The sequence below is a fragment of the Syngnathus scovelli genome, chromosome 3 (assembly GCF_024217435.2).
Source record: "Syngnathus scovelli strain Florida chromosome 3, RoL_Ssco_1.2, whole genome shotgun sequence".
NCBI classification, from domain to species: domain Eukaryota; kingdom Metazoa; phylum Chordata; class Actinopteri; order Syngnathiformes; family Syngnathidae; genus Syngnathus; species Syngnathus scovelli.
Genome location: NC_090849.1, coordinates 7,579,283 through 7,602,861, shown reverse-complemented (window position 1 = coordinate 7,602,861; position 23,579 = coordinate 7,579,283). Strand labels below are relative to the sequence as shown.

Sequence of the window (23,579 nt, the reverse complement as noted above, 5' to 3'; positions counted from 1 at the left end):
AGTTCTGACCTGGATTTGAACTTTTCCTCGGCTGTTTTGGGGCTGTATAATGAAAGGACTCGTTCCTTCGACTGGTTTCTTCATCCGGCCCAAACAGAGAAGCCAACTTGGCTCTACAAGCAGAGCAAATGTTGAGGCAAAATGTATGTTTCATTTAAAATAAATACTTTTTTGAAATATTGGTTTAAGGTTGTTTCATGATTCATACAAGTAGGGCTGGGCAATTTGAAAGAAAAGATTCCATGTATGATCCGCACCTGTGTATAATACGCCATTTCTCATAATCACTCTAACACACCCCAAAGATTAATTTTAAATGTTTTTTTTCCTCTGTACCAGTATATTATCCAGTACTCAGATTTGCTGATATCCATTATTCTCAATACACCTCACCTGTGCGTGTGTGTGCGTGTGTGTGCGTGTGTGCGCGCGCGCGTGTGCGTGCATGTGTGTGCGTGTGCAAAATGCAAATATTGTCCACAGACGGCATCAAAATTAAAAACATAATTGAAAAATTATACATTTATGGATAGGACTGATCCCACTGAACATTTTGAGTGGTTGAAAGTAAAAAAAAAATATTTAGAAATGACAGTTATCATACCTCAGAAGCACTGCCCAAATTGGGATAAAGTTTGCATTTAAGTATTACTTATTTATACTCCATGAGGGTTAATATCCACTTTCACTATTTTTCTTTTGTTGTTGTTGTTGGAAAAAAAAACCAATGTTTTAAAAATAATGGAAATAATAAATTAATGTGTTTAGAAAAATAATGTGTTAAGTTGTCAATAATAGATTCATAACAAACCCCAGTGGTACTTCAAACCCATTGAGACTGCTGTACATGTTCGTGTTGCACACCACGCACGTTTTACCCACCACGCACGTTATACACGTTGCTTTTACTATTATTTCGGGAACCAAGTTGCGAGGCCAAAGCTAATCGTATCGATAATAAATAAGTGAACGTGTTCTGTATTGTTACTTGGTAAACGGTCCTTTCATGTCCCTACTCCTTTTTCGACTAGATTAACCTTACTTGATTTCGCAGCAACTTCTATCAGTGACATTAAATTATGGACCAACCGATGACTGACACTTGCTGATATTATGCTACTTAACGTATGCTAACATAGTAATCATCGTCTAGACAAGAAGCATAACTTACCCGCCTGCTGGTGACAAGAAATCTCCATCTTCGTCGTCTCCACCGAACATTTTAATAGTTAATACATACGTTTTATAAGACGTGCTGTAACAATTAACCAGTTTTTAGATGTAACTTCTGACCATTCTTCCTGGTTGTGAGCGTGTTGTCAGCTGACTTTGCACCCGATTTACTTCTGATTGGCTGTATCCAAATTCCCGGGCTGGGTTCTCTGAAGGCCGCACAACGTCTTTTCCGTTGCGACACGTCCGCACGCGGGGGCTAAATTCGGATTAGCCAATCCAAATTCGCCACAGTTTATGCGGTCCGCGGAGGCGAATTGAGGTGGAACCTCTGAAAAGACCCGGTCTGCCAACTCTCTTTCTAGAATTTAGTAACAACGTGCGGTAAGGTCGCTCAGACGTGACGTCACCCAGATGTGACGTCACCCAGCCGAAAACGCTTCCTTCGGAGGAGGCAGCCTCTGAATTTGGACGCATCATGTAAGATCTGCACCTTTTATAGGCTACATTTGCAGGGTGACTGCGTCTTCGCGCCGCGCCAAGGCTTATTCAACTGCAGCGTACATGGAGTAGTGATGTGTTCTTTTAAGTGAACTGAATCTTTAGAATGAGTTCACTCAAAAGAATCGTTCGCCGAATCGTTCGCCCCCCTCCCCACACACTGATTCGTTGGTGAATGGCAAAGGTAAGACAACACTCACTTACTCGGTCGTGAACGGGAAATTGCGTCACTGACTCGTTTTTTTTTTATTTTTATTTTTTTATTTATTTATTTATTCCCAATCACACCTACACACCGTCATGTGCGAGAGGGTACCTGCTCACAATACAGGCGAGTGTACCATTACGCCATCAGCGACAGCCGTCCCCCTGACTGGTTCTTGAACGGGAAGTTGCGTCACTAAATCCTACGTGAACGGAAATAACGTAGCAGTATATTCGGTAAAGTCCCTCTTCCATCTAACGCTTGCTGCTGATTGGTCGTTCGCGAAGATTCACGAGTGAGTGACAGACAGCACTACTGTTATCCAAGCCGACACACGTTTGTGAGCTCAAATTACCTGAGAAAAGATGATGCATTTTTTGTATTATCGCGTGTCAGGAATGTGTATTTGACGACTTGCTGTTTATATAGGTTTATTGCACAATGCACACAAATATAAACAACAATAAAATACGGAAATAAATAAAAAGACTTTGAAACAAAGACATTGGGCCATTAGGTGACCTCATTACACAATATGCCTACATTTGTTATTTTGGGGGACACCAACACATATAACATAACGTATAACACTCATACGTATTGTCATATAAAGCTGTTAACCAAATGTCTGATTTGTCTGTTTTCATGTGCAAAAATAAAAACAAGGAATAAAACATTTAAACACCAGACAAGTCTTAAAGTAAACGTTTATTAAAATAATTATAATAAAAGTACATTTCAAACCACCAATCTAATGTGAAATTGCAGTAGATAGCTTTGATAATAATATTTAGGTGTATAAATGCATACACATTTTATTTAAAAACTACTGTATGTATTATAAAATAAAGATTTCCCAAAGAGAAGCATAATCTCCCTCCCCACTGTTGCATACTCGGGTTATGTCAGAGTTCAAACTAGGCTTGCAGTTTCTGCAGTTTCCGAATGGCGTACGTTAGGGTGACCAGATGTCCTCTTGTCCTAATTTTGAGCCCTAAAAAAATGTCCGGGGAGAATTTCAAAAATCGTCCGGGATTTTGTTGGACTGCCTCAAACATAATACATGTACAGTACATTGTCAATAAAATTGCCACTCCATTCCATTTTACTCAAGTGTGAAGGCCAATTCATTTACCGTAATTTTCGGACTATAAGCCGCACCAGACTATAAACCGCACCAGGTAAAATTCGGGAATATTTTATTTTTTTTCTTATATAAGCCGCACCGGACTATAAACCGCACGTGCGCACGAGTTATTTACAAAGAAAGACAGTACATAGAAAGCCTTTATAAAGTTTTAATAACATACTTTAAGATGTCTCTCTAAACGCTGCCTGTAACGCAGCTGTAGTACCGCAGCAACACGGAAGTGTGCACGCGAGTTATTTACAAAGAAAGACGGTACACAGAAAGCCTTTTTAAAGTTTTAATAATGATGATGATGATAGAACTTTATTTATCCCACAGCGGGAAAATTTACTTGTCACAGCAGCATACAAGAGTGCAAGAATACAAGAGACAAGTGGATAAATAACAGACAAGGACAAAGACAAGTGCCACTAGTAGCGGTACAGACGAAACACATGATCAGCTGCTACGCATGTTGTATAGTCTGACAGCAGTGGGAATGAAGGACCTGCGGAATCTCTCCTTCCTACACCGTGGGTGTAATAGTCTGCTGCTGAAGGAGCTGCTCAGGGACCGCACAATGTCATGGAGGGGGTGAGAGGTGTTGTCCATGATGGATTTCAGTTTAATTAACGTCCTCCTCTCACCCACAACCTCTATGGAGTCCAGGGGACAGCCCAGGACAGAGCTCACTCTCTTACCATCTTATTTAGTCTCCCCCTGTCCCGGTCCGTACTGCCCCCACCCAGCAGACCACAGCGTAGAGGATGGCTGAGGCCACAACAGAGTCATAGACGTTCCTCAGGAGAGCCCTGCACACACCGGAGGACCTCAGTCTCCTCAGCAGGTGGAGGCGACTTTGGCCCTTCTTGTACAGGGCGTGGGTGTGATCAGTCCAGTCCAGTTTATTGTTAAGGCGAACACCCAGGAATTTGTAGTTCTCTACTACCTCAATGTCCGATCCCTGGATGTTCACCGGAGTGAAGTGGGGTGCTGTCCTCCCGAAGCTCACAATCATCTCCTTCTTCTTGCTGGTGTTCAGCTGAAGCAAGTTGAGCTCACACCAGCTGACAAAGTCCTTGATGACCGTCCTGTATTCCAGATCGTTCCCCTCCGAAACATATCCAACAATGGCCGTGTCAAAGTCTGCTTTATTGTCAATTTCTTCATATGTCAAGACACACAAAGATCGAAATTACGTTTCCCACTATCCCACGGTGACAAGACATATTACACAATATACATACAGGTAAACAGCACAAAAAGTAAAACTAAGAAGGCACAAACAATGAACAAATAAGAGCGATGAATAAAGAATAAATAAACAAATAACATAAATAAATAAATGAATAAATAAATAAATAAGGGGCAAAAATGAAGCAAGTGTGCATACAGCAGACAGTCAGAATATAGCGCAAAAGTACAGGACGTTGTGCAGCCGAGGGTGGAGGGGGGAGAGAGTTCAGGATCCTAACAGCCTGGAGTATGAAGCTGTTGGTGAGTCTGGAGGTGCGGGAGCGCAGGCTTTTGTAGAGTGAGCGGGGTGACTCACATCACACACAATCGTGGTCGCCTTGCGGGTGAGATGGGAGGTGTAAATGTCCTTCAGGGAGGGCAGTGAAGCACCAATAATCTTACCAGCTGTGTTCACTATGCGCTGCAGGGCCCTCATGTTGTATTCAGTGCAGCTACCACCCCACACAGCGATACAACTGGAGAGGACGCTCTCAATGGTGCCACGGTAGAATGAGGTCATGATGGCCGGAGGAGCACTTGCTTGCCTGAGTTTCCGCAGGAAGTACAGGCGGCGCTGAGCTTTCTTCGCCAGTGATGCAGTGTTGGTGGTCCAGGAGAGGTCTGCATTCAACCAGGAATCTGGTGCTGCTCACTCTCTCCACCACAGCACCGTCAATGGTCAGTGGCAGGTGTTGGGTGCGACCCTTCCGGAAGTCAACAACAATCTCCTTGGTCTTGTTGACGTTCAGCAGGAGGTTGTTGTCCCTGCACCACGTGGCCAGAAGGTCGACCTCCGACCTGTATTGAGTCTCGTCGCCCCCGGTGATGAGACCCACCAGAGTCGTATCGTCGGCATATTTCAGCACGCGATTGCTGCTGTAAGTCGCAGTGCAGTCATGTGTCAGCAAGGTGAAGAGCAGTGGACTGACCACGCAGCCTTGGGGGGGCCCCCGTGCTCAGCGTGATGCTGGCGGAGATATTGTCGCCAACACGTACTACCTGAGGCCTCTGACAAAGGAAGTGCAGTAGCCAGTTGCAGAGGTAGGTACTGAGGCCCAGTTTGTCGAGTTTGCAGATGAGTCGCTGTGGTACAATGGTGTTGAATGCAGAACCGAAGTCCACAAACAGCAATCTCACATACGAGTCCCTCCCCTCCAGGTGGGTGAGGGTTGAGTGGAGAGCAGAGCAGATGGCATCCTCAGAGGACCGTTTGGCTCGGTATGCAAACTGGAAGGGGTCTATGGTGGGGGGGAGAATGGACCTGATGTGCTCCATGACAAGCCGCTCAAAGCACTTCATGATGATGGGTGTCAGTGCCACGGGGCGGTAGTCATTGAAGCAGGATGGAGCAGGTTTCTTCGGCACAGGTATGATGGCAGCGTTGAAACATGATGGGACAATGGCCTGCTGCAGGGAAATGTTAAAGATGTCTGTGAAGACACCCATCAGCTCCTCAGCGCAGTCCTTCAGCGCTCGACCTGGGATGTTGTCTGGGCCCGCCGCCTTACGGGTGTTGATAGCGGCAAGCGTCCTCCTCACGCTATCGGCAGAGAGGCACAGGGGCTGCTCGTGAGGAGGGGGAGGGGTCTTCAGCGGGAAAGTGCTGTTCTGAGCGTCGAAGCGAGCAAAGAAGCGGTTCAGATCGTTGAACAGAGCGATGTTGCCCTCACAGCTCTGCAGCGCGGGCTTGTAGCCCGTGATGGTCTGAATGCTTTGCCATATGCTCCGTGCGTCCCTGCTGTCTTTGAAGTGAGTGGTAATCTTGCAAGAGAATGCCTTTTTCGCTTCCTTGATGCTCCGGGACAGATTGGCCCTCGTTCTCAAGCCAGCCTCATCCCCAGCTCTGAAGGCTTTGTCTCTGGCCCTCAGCAGCCTGAGGACAGCCCCTGTCAGCCATGGCTCCCAGTTAGCCCGAGTGACGATGTATTTTGTGTGGGTCACATCATCAATGCACTTCATGATGTAAGAGGAAACAGAGTCAGTATACTCCTCTATGTCCGTCTGATTGTTGCAAGTGGCTGCCTGCTTAAACATTTCCCAGTCAGTTGCGTCAAAGCAGTCTCGAAGAGCATCAGAGGCACCCTCAGGCCACACTCTCACCCGCTTGCGAACCGGCCTGGATGATTTCACTCTTTGTCTGTATGCGGGCATAAGCATAACAGTGATATGGTCAGAAGGTCCAATATGGGGGAGGGGGGTGGCTTTGAAAGCTCCTTTATGTGTAGTGTAGACCAGGACCAGGAAACTGTCACCACGTGTTGGAAAATTAACATGCTGGTGAAGCTTCGGAAAAACAGACTTTAGGTTAGCATGATTAAAATCCCCAGCGAAAATGGTGAAACCGTCAGGGTGCGGCGTCTGTTGTTCACTGACAGCCTGGTACAGTTCACTAAGAGCCGTGATCCTGTCACTTTCAATGTTGGAAGGCGGGATGTATACCGCGACTAGCAGAATCGCAGTAATTTCCCTTGGCAGGTGAAAAGGACGGCACTTAATGATCACAAACTCCGCCAGTGGCGAGCAGTACTTGCATACAACTACAGAGTCCTGGCACCATTCGTCACGGATGTAGACACATATTCCTCCTCCTCGCGATTTTACCCCCTTTACAATGGCCGGGTCCGCTCGATAGCACGCTAGCTGCTCCAGATGCACAGCATAGTCCGGAATGTTGACAGTCAACCAAGTCTCAGTGAACAAGAGCACACAGCAGTTACTCACTGTCCGGTTCGTCTGGACTCTACGCAGCTCCACCACGTCCCCCGAACTAAAGGCTCTCTTTTTCTAAATAAGCAGAGCCTTTATCTCGGAGGACACCCAGGGTTTGTTGTTTTGAAAACACCGGACCAACTTGGAGGGCACAGTGGTCTCCACACAGAAATTAATGTAGTCCGTAATGCAGTGGGTCATGCTGTCAATGTCACTGCCATGGGGGCTACAGAGAGCTTCCCAGTCTGTATTCTCAAAGCAGTCTCTGAGCCTGGCAGTAGATTCCTCAGACCACAACATCACAGGCCTCCTCTCAGGTGGACGCTGTTTCACCACCGGGGTGTAGTCTGCGACCAGATGGACGAGGTTGTGATCCGAGCGACCAAGTGGGGGGATGAGGTGTATGCATCCTTGACATTAGCATACAACAGGTCCAAAGTTCTATTGTTTCTGGTGTGGCAATTTACATATTGCGTAAAGGTGGGGAGGGAAGAGGCCAGGGAAGTATGATTGAAGTCCCCGGAGATGAGGAGGAGGGATTGGGGATGCTGAGTTTGAAGCTTAGAAACGATAATGTGGATCCGGTTCGTAGCGGTAGCAGCAATAGCCGAGCGAGGGATGTACACAGTTATAGCAATAACATGTGAAAACTCCCTCGGGAGGTAGTATGGTCGCATGCTAACCACCAACAACTCCAAATCTCTGGAGCAGAGCTGCTCCTTAATACTGACGTGTCCAGGATGGCACCATCTATCGTTCACAAACACAGCAAGTGCCCCTCCCCTCCTCTTACCGCTCTCCGTAGCTCTCCTGTCACCCCGCACCACTTGAAATCCATCCAGGGAGAAGTGTGAGTCGGGCGAGAGATCGTTCAGCCACGTCTCCGTGATGCACATGAGACTGCATTCCCGATATTCCCTCTGCATCTGGGTTAGCGCCGTTAGCTCTTTCATCTTGCTTTGAAGAGATCTTACGTTCCCCATGATGACCGACGGCAAGCACGGTTTAAACCGTCTCTTCTGCTGCCTGCGCTTTACTCCCGCTCGGCATCCTCTTCTCCGTGGCCGTATCTCCTTGGGGGTCACCGGCCGCACCGCGCAGGGAAGGGGTGTGTGGCGCCAGGCTAATAGCTGATCGCGGGTGTAGACAACGGATGGATCACCCGACACCGCACCAAAAAGTTCCAAAAGCAGTCAGGAGCAAACTATAAATGTTACAATGTGAATATCCATAGCCGCGGACTAGCCTAATCAACAACGTGATAAGGAGAAAACAACAAAAACTCACTAGAACATAGAAAAAACACTAAAAGATGGGAAGAAGGGTCAGAGCTGCTGTAACAGGCTGCCACTCAAGCGGCGCCATCAAAGAAAGAAAAAAAAAAAAAACATACCATAACATTTCTTTCCAAACACTGCCTGTGACGCGGCAGTAATACCGCAGCAACACGGAAGTAACACAGCACAAATTGGGCTGGATTCAAAAAAACATACCGGTAAAAGTCACTGAGACGCGGCGGTAACACGGCAGCAATACGGTAGCACAGCACTTACAGGGCTGGTTAAAAAAACACACCAGTAAAAGTTAAAAAAAGAGCTTCATCGTCTCCATCTTCCTCCTGTGCACTGAAACCATTTAAGTCTTCCTCCTCAGTGTCCGATTGCAATAGCGTTAGATATTCTTCCTTACACACTCTTTCTCAGTCTCTCTTTCGTCGTCGCTTTTATGCATTTCTTCTAGCATTTTCCATGATGAGGGTCTGTTCATGCTAATTTTATTCATGCACGAAGCGCTAAGTTACATTAAACTAGTGAGCTACACGTATAGCTCCAGAGTAGGCGTGACTGGGAAATAAAGAAAAGGGTGATGCAACACGATGTCACCAACAATGGGCCAAATCGACTGCCTTTAACTTAAACGCGGTATAAAATGCATTTCTTTTGTCCCCCGTAATGACGGTTTTTATATGAAAGCTTACTTTCAGTAATGTCCATCTTGATCTTGTTCTGTCTCTTCTTTGTGTGAATTATACGGCACTATTTGCCTGGTGGATGGACATGCGATCAACACGCCACTTTTCTCCCCAGTGACCATGTCGAAATATCCCTCCGCCCAGCAAAGCGGAGCCGCACAACAGCGGTCCACAGCCTTTTTACGAGTGTATAAAAGTGATCAAATCATCACAAACATCACGGAAAAAATCCTATATGAGCCACACGTTTGTGCACAGCCTCCCTGCAGCCGCTGAAACCACGCGGTCGCCATTGTCACGTCACATTGTGGTTGTGGGTTCAAACCCCGGCCGGGTCATACCAAAGACTATAAAAATGGGACCCATTGCCTCCCTGCTTGGCACTCAGCATTAAGGGTTGGAATTGGGGGGTTAGATCACCAAATGATTCCCGAGCGCGGCACAGCTGCTGCTCACTGCTCCCCTCTCCCCCAGGGGATGGATCAAAATCACATGGGGATGGGTTAAATGCAGAGGACAAATTTCACCACACCCAGATGTGTGTGTGACGATGATCATTGGGACTTTAACTTTTAACTTTAACATTCTAGTCCGTCAGTGATCTCGGGGTGATTTTTTTCCTGACTTTTTTTTTTGTTCGCGATCAATTTTAATTGTTTGCCTGCTTTTTTGTTAATTCGTGTGTGTGCGTGTATGCGTGTGTGTGTGTGTGTGTGTGTGTACGTGTGTGTGCGCGCATGTGCGTGCGTGTGTGTGTAAGTAGATTTCTTCTTAAAGTTGTCATGGGAGCCACAGTTTAAAATAGTGAAACTACAGTTGAAAACATCAACGTTACTTAAAGCAAACCTAATATTTTACTTCTGCAACTGTTTTTCATAACATTAGTTAATCACATTAGTGATTACATTATTAATGGGGTTCACTTAGTTCTTTGGGTGGGATTCTTCGAAAATTAGACACACACACGCACAGGTGCATTTACACTTGAAGTGTGAAACTCCCTATTGTATTTCCTTGAAGTTGAATTTGGGAAAATGTGTAAAATGTAAATAAAACCAAAATACATACAACATATTTAATGCTCGAATTCATAAACTTTATTTTATTTTTCAAATAATAATTAATTTAGAATTTCATGGCTGCAACACGTGCAGTAGAAGTTGGGAATGGGCATGTTTACCACTTCGTTACATCACCTTGAAAAAGACGTCGCTTGGACGGCAGCATAAGTTGCTCCAAAATCTGTATGTACTTTTCAGCATTTATGTTGCCTTCACAGAAATGTAAGTCACCTATGCCATGGGAACTAATGCATCCCCATACCATCACAGATGTTGGCATTTGAAGTTTGCGTTGATAACAGTCCGGATGGTGTGCTTCCTCTTTGGTCCGGAGGACACAACATCCAGTGTTTCCAAAAACAATTTGAAAAGTGGACTCATCAGACCACAAAACACTTTTTCATTGTGCATCAGTCCATTTTACATGAGCTCGGGCCCAGAGAACCCGGCGGCGTTTCTGGATGTTGTGCATAAACGGCTTTTGCTTTGCATGGTAGAGTTTTAACCTGCACTTACTGATGTAGTGATGAACTGTATTTACTGACAGTGGTTTTCTGAAGTTTTCCTGAGCCCATTTGGTGATATCCTTTACACATTCATGTCAGTTTTTAAGGCAGTGCCGTCTGAGGGATTGAAGGTCACGGTCATTTAGTCTTGGTTTCCAGCCGTGGCGCTTATGTGCAGTGATTTCACCAGATTCTCTGAACCTTTTGATGATATTATGGGCCGTAGAATTTGAAAACCCTAAATTCCTTGCAATTTTGCTTTGAGAAATGTTCTTAAACTGTGCAACTATTTTCTCACGCAGTTGTGGACTAAGTGGTGAACCTCGCCCCATCCTTGCTAGTGAATGACTGAGCATGTTTGGGGAGGCTCCTTTTATACCCAATCATGGTACCCAATTAACCTGATCACATGTGGGATGTTCCAAATAGGTGTTTGATGAGCTTTTCTCAGCTTTTTCTGTATTTTTTGTCACCTTTCCCAACTTCTACTGGAAGTGTTGCAGCCATGAAATTCTAAGTTAATTATTATTTGGCAAAAAAGAATTAAGTTTATCAGTTTGAACATTAAATATGTTGTCTTTGTAGTGTATTCAATTAAATATGGGTTGAGAAGGATTTTCAAATTGTTGTATTTTGTTTTTATTTACATTTTACACAATTTCCCAACTTCAACCAAATCTGGTTTGTATGTAAAAGCATCCATCGCGACCCACAGAATAAACACCATACTCAAAAACATCCATCCATTCATTTTCTGAACCGCTTAGTCCCCACGGGGGTCGCGGGCGTGCTGGAGCCTTTCCCAGCCGTCATCGGGCAGTAGGCGGGGGACACCCTGAACTGGTTGCCAGCCAATCGCAGGGCACACAGAGACAGACAACCAATCGCACTCACACACACACCTAGGGACAATTTGGAGTCTTCAATCGGCCTACCAAGCATGTTTTTGGAATGTGGGAGGAAACCGGAGTGCCTGGAGAAAACCCACGCGGGCCCGGGGAGAACATGCAAACACCACACAGGGAGGGCCGGAGGTGGAATCGAACCCGCACCCTCCTAACTGTGAGGCGGACGTGCTACCCACCGAGCCGCCTTACTCGAAAACACAAATACAATAAAAAAAAAACCTATCAAAATATATTTTGTTCACTCGACTGAATTACAATAAATTTTATACAAGTATATATCAAAACATTGCAATTGTGTGACGATGTATTCGTCACTGATAAGAGTTTTTATTTTGTATAAAAAGAACATTGGACTCAGATGACCAGTCTTAGTGTCTCGTTGAGTGCAACAGCAGTGAAAATATGCTTATATTTTATATAAGTATAAGCATATAAAGTTGCTGTTATTTATTCATTGTATGTGCCTTCTTATTTTTACTTTTTGTATTGTTTACTTGAATGTTTTGTTTGTTTGTGGACCAATTGGGTGTAATATGTCTTGTCTCCACCGTGGGATAGCAGGAAACACAATTTCGATCTCTTTGTATGTCTTGACGTGAAAGATTTGACAATAAAGGAGACTTTGACTTTGAACATTCTCCAACAAAGACACTCCGGAGAGTTGAATATATATTTAATCTGCTTCAGTCAACATCTGTATTTACAACTGGTATTTACAACTGAACATTTTATTTTATTTTGTGACATGCTAACCATATTTTACATAAAATGTACCAAAAAATCCATAGTTCTTTTTTTAAAAATGTTACGGCTGTTGCCAGTTCACTTCTTTTTTGCTGCAAAAGTACATGATTTCTTGTTCCGTTTTGCTCGATGTGTGACTGGAAATCGAATGAACTCAAAATGTTTGCTTTGGTCAGCATTGGGAAAGGGTGGTGAACCTGTGTGGAGCCGTTTGATGAAATGGACTTCTCTCTGGTTCTCTCTTGTCTTGGAGGCTTTGAGTGGCTTCCCTTTTCTTGTGAATGCGAGATACCAGCTCTCATACTTGGCATTTTGAAAAGCTGTGTAATTATTCTCCAGTACAATCTCTGTGAAGATACAATCCCTGCTACAACCACTGGGCTGCATGAGAGAGAGAGAGAGAGAGAGAGAGAGAGAGAGAGAGAGAGAGAGAGAGAGAGAGAGAGAGAGAGAGAGAGAGAGGTTTCTTTGAAGGAATAATATTCTTTGTATTAATCAAATATTTACTCATAAAAACTCATCTATGAGTTTCAAATCAAGTCAGAGTACAGGAACACCTGAGCAGTTATCACAGTTATATCTACATATCGTGTGGGTCAGGCTGAAACCTATATTGAAACTTGTTAGATTTCATAATTTAGACCAGTGGTTCCCAAACTTTTTCAGACTAGCGCCCCCTTGGCTCCCCAATGAATTCCTAGCGCCACCCCCCCCCCGTCGACAGACTCGTCCTACTGTCGTCAAACAAACGTTTGAACTTCTGACTGCGGACTGCCGCCCCCCTACCGCCCCCTTCAACTTCTGACTTCGGACTGCCGCCCCCTTCGTCCTCACCGCCCCATACCGCCCCCTTCGTCCTCACCGCCCCCCCAGATCTTTCCACCGCCCCCAGGGGGGCGGTACCGCCCACTTTGGGAACCACTGATTTAGACAAATCTATTCTATTAGTCAGTCCACGCGTACGTATGCGTATGCGTATGCGTGTGTATGTGTGTGTGTGTGTTTGTGCATGCATGTGTGTGTGCATGCGTGTGTGTTTAACCAATCTAGTGCTGAAATTGTCTTTCACCTTTTGTTCACAATGTTAATGGTTGAAGGTTCAGTTTTTTTTGTTTGTTTTTTTCTTTCTTACAATAGTATGTTCTGTGCGGCACCACTCGTCTGAATGTGGTATTCTGGTTAATATTGAGTTGTGGAATATGAATTAAGCAACAAAATCCACCTGTTTTTATCTATCTGTGCCAGAGACGCTCGGCCGGCAACTTCCCTCAGCCACACCCGTTCGTTACCGTAATGTCTGTCACCTGCTTCCTCTTGTTACCTTGTGTATTTAAGCCCTGCCCGTGTGTGACAGTGCATCTACTATTTTCCCTTGGGAGATTGTCCCATGTTCACATTTCTACTTGTTTTTATTTTATATTTTTTTATTTGTGCTATCCAAAGCTATCGTTTCTTTCCTGTGTCACAATGAAATTATTTGCCAACAAATTACAGTGCAAACAGTAAAATTCACTTTCAATCAAGCTTCAGCATACACAACATTTAGCTTTCAGTCATCAAACTTTTAGCTTTCTGTCCTATCTGTACAAAATGACATAAACACTCGTCAGTCTGATGGCACTGCCATGTTCTGTGACACAAAATTTTATTTTAAGAGCTATCCTAATGATTTTGTAGAAGACAATGGCTTCGGAAGGGGAACCATGATGTTTTGCTGTTTGTATTCATTAAAAACTACTCTTACTATACTACAAATTTTAAACAATATTTCACATTCCACAAATGCAATATTAATCAGAAAGCCATTTTAGACGAGTGGTGTTCTAAACCTATATGATATTCTATCTATATGTTTTAACTGTGCCTCTCCTATAAAAGTGATTATTTTGGCAACACGGAGATTCTGTCTACGGCAGTGATATATAAAATTTTAAAAGTCCGAAAATACACAACAAATGACAGACAGTCGAAAGACCAACAGACAAAGGCACGGGCGGGCAGGAGGGCGATTGGGCGGGCGTGCGGTTAAGCAGATAGACGGATGGATGGAGGGATACAGTAGATAGAATATGCTACGACATATAAGAAATAATATCTTATATGTAAGCCCAGCCGGCCTCAATTTACATTACATACATACATAACATACATACATAAGAGTACCTTTCCAACAAGTTTTCCCTTCCGGTTTATGCAGAGATACCGTCCACTTTCTGCACCTTTAATCCTGACACGGCTGCCAAAAGTGTCTGTCTCAACAAAGAGACGAGCTGCAAAAAAAATGTAAAAAAGTACATATTATTTTGAATCACTATGTACAAACTTGAAAGTTGTCATGGACAGCTCAGTTAGATGGAAGTTCCGAATCTATTAGATCTGGATAAATGGCTTGTTCTTTTGTTTTTTTTTACTTTCAAGCGCCAATGGCATGCTTGTGGTGTGTATTGAAACAATATGCCCTTGGACACGTAAAGCACAATCTGTTGGGTGGCAAAACCAGCTTGACTCATACCGGTAGGTAATCAAAGTGGTAGGTAATGGACAAAGTACACATACAGTAGATTCCTGTCTTTCATCTACAGCTAAGCCACTTGATTAACCAAATAACTTAAGTTGTTAATGCATTTCAACTTGCTGCAAATTGTGGCAGTTGTGAATTTGTAAATTGCAATAACTTTGTGTATTGGGGCCATATAAAATGACTTTGCTTATCAGCCACTAATTTGCTAGACGATAGCTTTGTGGATACAGCAGCTAGGTTGTGTTAACATGCAGCGGGGGTTGCGTTTTTACAGGATGGCTAGAGGTGAAACCTGACTGTGCCGAAGGACAAAGCCTACTCAGCAGGAGTGGAATTGATCTATTGTTTGTATTTAATAAATTACTAAAAATTCTCAACCATACATTAACTGATAAATGTGAGATACATTCAATGTCAAATAATTAATTAAATAAAAATGTTGTCTAGTCATAATGTTCCTCGAGTCATAAATCCCTCGATTCCATATTTGTTATGTTATGTCATATTTATTATGTTAGCTTCCAAAATTATAGACTGTATACTTTCGCTGTATAGTTAGTTATACAGTAGTACATATTAAGCATGAAATACAAACGTTTAAAACAATGTTTTTAATCTTGTGAATTAATGCTTCTGGGTTAATAATGTTTTGTTGCTCGATGTAAAATGTCGTATATAGGTCCAACAGAATAAAGTCAGAGAGTGAGAAAGCTCTTACCATAGACATTTCCATCCTCAGCTGTGGCGGTGACCCTTTTGCCCTGAATCTGGATGTGTTTTGCACTGGTGCGGCTGTAGAGCTGGTAAATCCTGACCTGTCTGCGGCTGACCTGGTCCGTCACTGCGCCCTGTGTCCTCATGTACTGGTTAAAATTAGGAAATGGATGATTCTCCCCCTGTTGTTTTGCAAAGGGAAAAATAAAATCTGTAATTTTTTTCCATCTAAATTGGGATTAGTCAACCTCTGAGGTTATTCAAGTTGTGTTAATATATATTTGAAACTGAACTGTCTAATTGATCAAATGAAATGTTTGTCTAGATTACATAAAAAATGAATAATGAAAGGCTAGAGTCTAGATTCTTACCTTAACATAGCTCCAAAGCATGACAAACTGAAATGATCTGCAGAAAAGATTTTAAAGAAAGTTAAAATATTCTAATTTACTGACAGCCAAGACTAAAACCAAAGAGTTATAATGAGGTTCACGGTATACTTACATGTAAATATAACGCTCGTTTATTCCATACATTCTCCCCCTGTTGAAAACAATAAAGAAGTGGATTCTGAGGAAGATATGTCCTAAATGGATGCCGGAAATTTAACCCAGAAAAGCAGTCCACGCCAGTCCATTCACACCATCGGAGTCTCTGCAATCGGAACTGTGATTTCCCTTCAGATGTGTCAAAAACCTGATCCAGTTGATGGAGTGTTGGAGTCCTCTTCCAAAAATCCATCTAACTCCTCAAAGGTCCATCCAACTACATCCATTTTAGTCCAGATAAAGTGACATTTCACATTGGCTAAGTGTCAAATAAAATAAAACTGATCCTAGTAGAGACCTGTGTGGGTAAATCCCATGCATTGAAATACTTCACTCTGTCGAAATTGTTTTCTTCTTGTTTTTATGTTGAAAGGTAAAGTCCCGCCCTGAAAACTTTCTTTAGTGGGTACTCAGAAAAATCACATTTTCCTAAAATGAAAGTGAGACTGTAAAAGTTTGAAAGTTAACAGTTGCTTTAATTACACATTAATTTCCTCAAATACAAGCGCAAACTGTCCCTCCCATCAAGCTTTCACGCTCATTTGTATTGCATTGTATTTAAAAGCAGGAGACATGGGTGTGGCAAGCAGACTCCTCCTACTACTACCACCACACTTCCCTTTCATCTTACGTTAACAGGTCGGTCACACTTCCAGTTCACATTAAAACAAATTATGTGGACAAAAGGCCTGTTTCATCCTTGCATAATATGCAATCAACATCCAAAGAAGAATAGGACATAATCATTCCCCCTGCTAGGAGGCAAAGGGAACTGATGAGAAACTCAAAAAAAGATTATCATAATTGCAGTAGTTTATTGATCCATGAAGGCCATTTGTGAAGAAATAGAAAAGATACGGTCGTAAGTGTCATCACTCTAAATATCTAAATATGTGAGTAGTATAACTCAGTATCCTAATGTTTACTTACCTTAAAAACAGCAAAAGACAGCCCTAGTGATAAGCATAAATGCAGAGACATGGGTTGTAATCTCAGATCAGGCCCTCGTGTGGAATGTTGACGTGCCATACAAGATAGACCTACTAAACCAAACACAACAGAAAAAAAGTTAGCCTCAAGTAGGACATTGACTGACTCAAATTATCTACCCATCCATTAATTTGCTTTATTGCTTAACGTATTCAGGGACACGGAGATCTGGAGCCCATCCCAGTTGATTTTGAGTCGTCAAAATACAGTCAGGATTGGTTGCCAGTCAATCACAGGACAGGTATACGTAGATGAAGACAACTGTTCAAAATTATTGAGTGAGAACCAGATACGTAGCTTGCAGCAAAATAAGGCAACTGTTCTACTACCCCATTAAGGACTAATACCAAATATAATGCTATGAATTTAAATGTATTGTAGTTGTTTCCAATTTGTTAACTTCATATTCATACATTTTGTAACCCACCTGAAATAGGTGAGGTGGAACCAATCTCAGCTAACGTTGTGTCAAGAAAAGGACTGGTCACTGACTAATATAGTACACGTATCTATCTATGAGCAATTTAGAGTTGTTAATTAACTTAAAATGCATGATTTTGGAACAAACAAGCCAGATAACCTGTAGAGAAAGCATTGGAAGAATATGCAAACTCCATACAGAAGGGTCTGCACCAAGTTCTGAACCAGGGACTTTGAGGAAAACACTGTTAACCACTTTGACCACACTGATCCACAACAAAAATGAGTTTGACACCTCTTCAGGCAATAAATTACTGTTTCACTAAGAGTATTATTATCCATCCACTTATTAACTGATTAGATTTGTCGGCAGTTAATATTAGGGTACATATGATGGAAACAAACTTGGCAGCTACTGTATGAGCAAATTAGTGTCTTTGATTAACCTGGGAAGTATGGTTTTGGAATGTGGTTGGAAGTGGAAGCAAACCCATGCATGCACGTTGAGAACATACAAACTCAACACTGGAGAACCTGAGCTCACTGATTATTTCACAACTAATGTTTTCATTAGAACTGCAGAGCTAAGATTAAGATTGTACCACCAGGCCCAAAGACAGTTTACAACAATTACATTTTATTTACATTTGTATGACAGTTAAGAATGTTAAAAGCACTGCCTGTAAAGACAATACATTTTTCAGGTGACAACAGCTTAACTATGGAATGGAAACATGAAGGCCCTGCAGCGCATAGTGAACAGTGCTGGTAAGATTATTGGTGCTTCACTCCCCTCCCTGAAGGACATTTACACCTCCCATCTCACCCGCAAGGCGACCACGATTGTGAGTGATGTGAGTCACCCCGCTCACTCTTTGTTTGATCTTCTGCCCTCTGGGAAGAGGTACAGGATCCTGCGCTCCCGCACCACCAGACTCACCAACAGCTTCATTTTCCAGGCTGTTAGGATCCTGAACTCTCTTCCCCCTTCTGTGTAGCGTCCTGTACTTTTGCGCTATATTCTGACTGTCTGCTGTATGCACACTTGCTCTATTTTTGCTCCTTGGCATGTGAAGAAATTGACAATAAAGCAGACTTTGACTTTGAAACAAATATAGAACAAATTTGATGTTGGCCAGTGTGCCAGAACGGATTGTGAATGATCTTAGAGGTGATTGGCTGGCATCTCACTCAGCCAAAACTAATCCGTTGACATAAAGTCTTGCATGGCACATCATGTTTGATTGTGACATTTAAAATCCTTCGGAACATTCATATAAACACATAATATAAATGTCAGCTTGAGAAGACAAAAGAATTAGAATGACCCAAAAATTTAGCTTTACCACAAAGAGGAAATGTGGCTATGGAGATAAACAACCATTAAAACACATTCACAAATACCAGCAAAAAAGTCTCTTTAATTAATCTAACATGTTTTTGGACAGTGGGAGCAAGTTTGAGGACCCAGCTCAAACATGTAAACTCCACATAGAAAGGCCTGTTTATGGTATGGGGCTCCTACAACTGTAGTAACAAGTGGTGGTCTCCAATCAGCTCTGACATTGTCGTAAAAACCTCGACCATAAAGAGCAACTGGCCTCCTTTTTCTGACCCTGCAAAAATAGAGGCAAAGGTTCAGGACTGGGTGGTCCATTTTATGAACGAGCAAACCAAAAGTAAAGAACTTGAGGATTCACTATGTGCTCTTCTCAAGTCACCTGAAGCTTGCGGTTTGAATAGACCTAAACATTTTTTTTTTTTTTACATTCACAGTACCCAACAGGAAGTACAGCAGCCTGTAAAAGAAAATCTGGCACTGTTGTACTGGCACAAACTAGTTTTCCAGCAATCTAGGGGGTGGCTAGTCGTGGCATTTTTATAATAAAGCAGTTTCGAAATTTACGTGACAATATGCAGTCATTGTGGAGAAATGTAACGCTAGCAGTGAGGAAAATGGTGTGAAAATATGATGGCACTGACACAGTAAAGCGATCAGTCTGACGAATGGAGCCTTGAAGTATTTTAGAATGTTAGACTGTGCTTTTGAGCATACTAAAACAGGCAAAACATCACGACTTAATTTAACCGTGCTTCTAATGCCTGTTGAATTGAATCGTCATTCATGAGATCAGGGATGCCATTAATATTTGTCACCTGTGGGTATGTGAAGCTCTTTGAGACCTTTCTGTGATTTAAGGCTATATAAATATTAACTTGACATGAGTAATTTCATGTATGAAGGGATACCATATCAGTTCAACTTTATTATTATTATTGTTATTGATAGATGCTAGCACTGTTCAAATGTATTATTATGTGTTATTATCATCATTATTATTATTATTATTGTTATTATTACTGATAGATGCTACGGTGGTAGCATTTGTGTACACACACAAACTAATATTTTGAGGAAATGCCTTGTATTCTTTGTCACTTGTATTTCAATGTACACATTCATTTATGCATTTTGGGAAGGAATCAGTATGCTTTATCTAAACCAGTCAACATCACTCCTCTCCAACTTTGACAATTTTCAGGTGTATCACTCAACAACAACATTCGTTCACTTTTGGTGAAGCCACTATTTTGTTAATTTGTATGAGTGCTTTCCAACGACATGGGTCATGTTGGTTTCTGTTGGAACTTTTTAAAATGTATCTATTGTAAATGTAACATGTTTTTGTTGTGATTCTACAGCTTGAGTTGAATAATTCTGGTCACATGCCTCATGCTGTAGTGTCAAACAGTAGGTAAATTTTCAGTGACTATTTCAAATGACACCATATAATTCCACCAATAGGAACAGTCGATGTGGAGTTTGTCTCCCTTTCCCAAACAACTCTCTACTCTTCTTGAAATAATATTTTCAAGATGCTGGAGATTGTCCGTGGAAATTATTGCATACTTTAAATGGAGTTAAGTATATTGGGTGTACAAAATAACCATTCTGTAATAACCCCAAATTGTACTTTAACTATGTCCTTGTGAAGCAGCAATACTAGTTAAAAAATAATTCGGTATTTAAAATAGGTTAAAAGACTTTGTGATCAGATTAACTGTACTTGGTCACTGAAAACAATCTTATGTGCTTGCATGCTGTTGGTATGTACCCAGAGTCGTATTTGAGCGGGAAGGTCACTTCAAAGCTCATTGGGGCAATCGCTGCGTGGAACTAACAAATGAGCCAGTTGTAAAACTTAACAAGGTGTTAAGTCTGCCTTCTGTGTGCCCTTTGACTTTCAGCATGCAGACTCAGCCAGTCCATGGATAATTTTACACCGCATTTTTTGGGGATGGGAATTTTCTCACAATGTCAGGATGACTATCTAGGTTAAAGACAGCAAAGTCTGCACCGGAAAGAGTGTATCCTCCGAACTGGGCTGAGTTTTGTAATTAAAGCTACAATTTTTTTTGTTTGTTTTTAAGGGGGAGTGATATCATGAAATGCTGGATGCCCATGGCATTATATTAATCAGCTCATTGGCCTACTGTTAGTAAAAGAATAAACAAATTACTTAAAATTCATATTTTAGTGAGGAAAGGGAAAAATAATTATATTTTGTCAGTTGTGGGTTGGATGTCACTAACTAGGGAGGAATGAAAAGGTATTTTAATGTTTTATGAAAACCTAACAATTATTGCATTATTTTAGCAATGCGCATCATTGTCACCAATAGTCAAAAGCAGACTCTGCATACAATAAAAAGAGGACTTTCAATAATAGCCACATAGCACATTTTGGCCTTTACTTTATGCAATATTTTTAAACTCACTTGAGGAGCAGCAAATGTTTAGAGAAGAAACATACAGTGGCTGGTTGTATTTCTAGGTATAGACGCTTCTGACAAATCTGTGCATTTCAGAAATATGTTACCAACCTCTTCACCTCCCTGCCATTTGTGTCACCCTAACGTTCACCACCACCCCAACTCCTCAGATCATTCACCACCAAGTTCTGCACACACACACACGCGCACGCACACACGCACGCACACGCACGCACACACACACACACACACACATTTATAAACACACTCGTAGATACGCATGCATTATATATATATATATATATATATATATATATATATATATATATATATATATATATATATATATATAGTGTGTGTGTGTGTGTGTATGCGTGCGTGTGTGTATAAAGAAATAATCTGCACCATATGATGCTCAAAACCTTTTAAAAGCCAGATATTTATTTATTTGACGTCATCATACAAATTCTTATATCTCTGACAACTTTCCAAGACTCCACACAATATGCAAAACATGGACCACACAATTGATACATTTCTTGTTTGCTTGATACAAACTGCGTATAGTGAACACATTTACAAAAATGTTTTAACTTCTTTAGCAAGCAAGCCCTACTGAGGCCAAAACAATTGACTTTAAACCATTTTTTATTTTATTTTTTACAAATGCTTTCACTCAGTATGTCAGAATATTATGTTTCAGACACGGAATATGCTGTGATCGGAATTATATTCTTATTGTTCTACAATATAGTATTTAGAATATAGTATTTTGTAGTCCCCCCCCCCCCCCCCGCTCGTTGACGATTACCGAACTCAGCCACCCACTCCCACCCCTCCAGACTCTTGTTTGATTTGTGTCAGAATTGAGAACAGAATGAACGGGAAGGCACACAAGCACGCACACAAGTAATATTTTTCAAACGACGTCCTTACGTATTATGAAACGAAACAGCATTTCTTCTTTTTTTTTAATCAATATGCACATTAAAACGAATGAATGAAATGCGGAACTAATATTAAGCTGTGTTTCTGACGAACTGTTGATTAAGTAACCACTCTCGTCAGTTTGTGGCTGAAACGTTTCGTGAGTCTTGGGCGTTTATCAATTCCATAAATCCTTGCAGTCATTAGAATTCTGCATCACAAAGTCGATGTAGAAATGGAAACAAAAATGTTTGGGGGTTTGCCTGAGCTGGGGATATCGAACGGCGAGGACTTGAAAGAAACTCTCACCAACTGCACAGAACCTCTGAAAGCTATTGATCAGTTTCAGGTAACGACAGTATTTCGCAGTGCCATTAAGATTGTTAATTTTATTTTGTAAGACTTTATGAACCCAGTAGTGTCTGATGTGTTCATAGCTGAACTATACAATATAATAGATCTTTACCGCGAACTTTTACAGTACAAAAATACACCCGTCACACAATTTACAACAGCTGCCCGCAAGTATAAATGCAAAATTGCTGCAGTCCGATTTTATTTACAAATCAAGGTTTTGCATGTGTTCACAGACGGCATTTTGATAGTTTATTTAGGATACCCCACAGGATACGCACTGCGACCCGGAAGTTCTCCTCAAGTTCTCCTATTTTTGTTTCCCCGAGAGAGAGCGGGAGTAAATTTGTATGTCTGGGTTCGGAATTTTGCTCAAGACTTGTTTAGTTGATACCAAACAGTAAATTTTTCCAGAAAGAGTAAAATCAAACTTAAAGTAAAACTTAATCAACAAGTTATTTGTATGGAATTTGAGAAAATTTATAATCAGGTATAAAGTTCCAAATAGATGAGCAATAGCACTAAAATGTTTTTATCAAATTAATTTTTAACCCTAAACAAGGCAGTTAAAACCAGCAGTCTCACAATTATTACATTGAATAATAATTACATTAAAATGAATAATAAATTGTTATAATATAAAATATGGACTATACATAAAATATATTATGTATAATTAAGTGTATATAAAACATATAATAATACATTGTTGCAGCCATAATATTAAGTTGACGATTATTTGCTAAAAACAATAGTTTATTAGTTTGAACATGAAATCTTTTGTCTATGTAGTGTATTCAATTAAAAATAGGTTGAACATGATTTGCAAATCATTGTATTCAGTTTTTATTTATGTTTAACGTCCCAACGACTTTGGAATAGGTTTTAAATTGGTTGTAGCTCTATCCTTTATGCCACGCAAAATGCTCAACACACATTCAAGTCACAGTTACGCTGTCTCTGCTTTCTAAGTAAAAATATTTCCAAACGGTAAACATTATCAGTATTACATGACGGAAGCTTCCTGTTAGCATTCCACAACAACTACCATTTAAAAATGACAAAATAACACAAAACTATTAAATACCCAATCTATTTTTCCAGAGTCCAATCAGGAATAAGTGATAAATAAACAAGTCCACTTGAGTTGTTTAAACTACAAGTCTCTTCAAGTAATGAAGATGGCGG

General features: G+C 41.5%; 3 protein-coding genes and 1 long non-coding RNA gene across 18 annotated transcripts in view; 2 read left to right on the top strand and 2 right to left on the bottom strand.

Moving 5' to 3' along the window:
* fkbp15b (FKBP prolyl isomerase family member 15b) overlaps positions 1-1,382 on the bottom strand; it is a 115,832-nt gene extending 114,450 nt beyond the window's left edge. For all 11 annotated transcript variants that reach the window (XR_011086581.1, XR_011086582.1, XR_007490670.2 and 8 more), the window contains exons 1-2: positions 1,172-1,382; positions 10-113 (exon numbers count right to left, since the gene is read on the bottom strand). Coding sequence is in view for 1 of the 11 variants with exons in the window: in XM_049764198.2 (XP_049620155.1) it covers positions 10-113; positions 1,172-1,221 (154 nt within the window). In the remaining 10 variants the exon portion in view is untranslated. The remainder of the gene's footprint in view (positions 1-9; positions 114-1,171) is intronic.
* A 325-nt stretch (positions 1,383-1,707) lies between these two features.
* Positions 1,708-21,077, top strand: LOC137840125 (uncharacterized). Its single transcript, XR_011086584.1, has 4 exons — positions 1,708-1,858; positions 14,563-14,658; positions 14,940-16,566; positions 18,042-21,077. It is a non-coding gene; the product is annotated as an uncharacterized lncRNA (long non-coding RNA).
* Positions 12,057-16,004, bottom strand: fgf17 (fibroblast growth factor 17). The gene is made up of 5 exons (XM_049716583.2): positions 15,884-16,004; positions 15,751-15,787; positions 15,384-15,561; positions 14,308-14,414; positions 12,057-12,525 (listed from the first exon to the last, which is right to left on the bottom strand). The coding sequence occupies exons 1-5, from the start codon at positions 15,913-15,915 to the stop codon at positions 12,223-12,225; spliced, it is 657 nt and encodes a 218-aa protein (XP_049572540.1). The 5' UTR covers positions 15,916-16,004; the 3' UTR covers positions 12,057-12,222.
* A 1,058-nt stretch (positions 21,078-22,135) lies between the features above and the next one.
* nelfb (negative elongation factor complex member B) overlaps positions 22,136-23,579 on the top strand; it is a 49,449-nt gene continuing 48,005 nt past the window's right edge. For 2 of the 5 annotated variants that reach the window (XM_049764260.2, XM_049764259.2), the window contains exon 1: positions 22,137-22,386. In XM_049764260.2, the coding sequence (XP_049620217.1) occupies positions 22,273-22,386 (114 nt within the window). In that variant the 5' untranslated portion in view covers positions 22,137-22,272. Of the gene's footprint in view, positions 22,387-23,579 lie in introns of all 5 variants that reach the window. The other 3 variants (XM_049764256.2, XM_049764258.2, XM_049764261.2) reach the window with 3 other exon arrangements.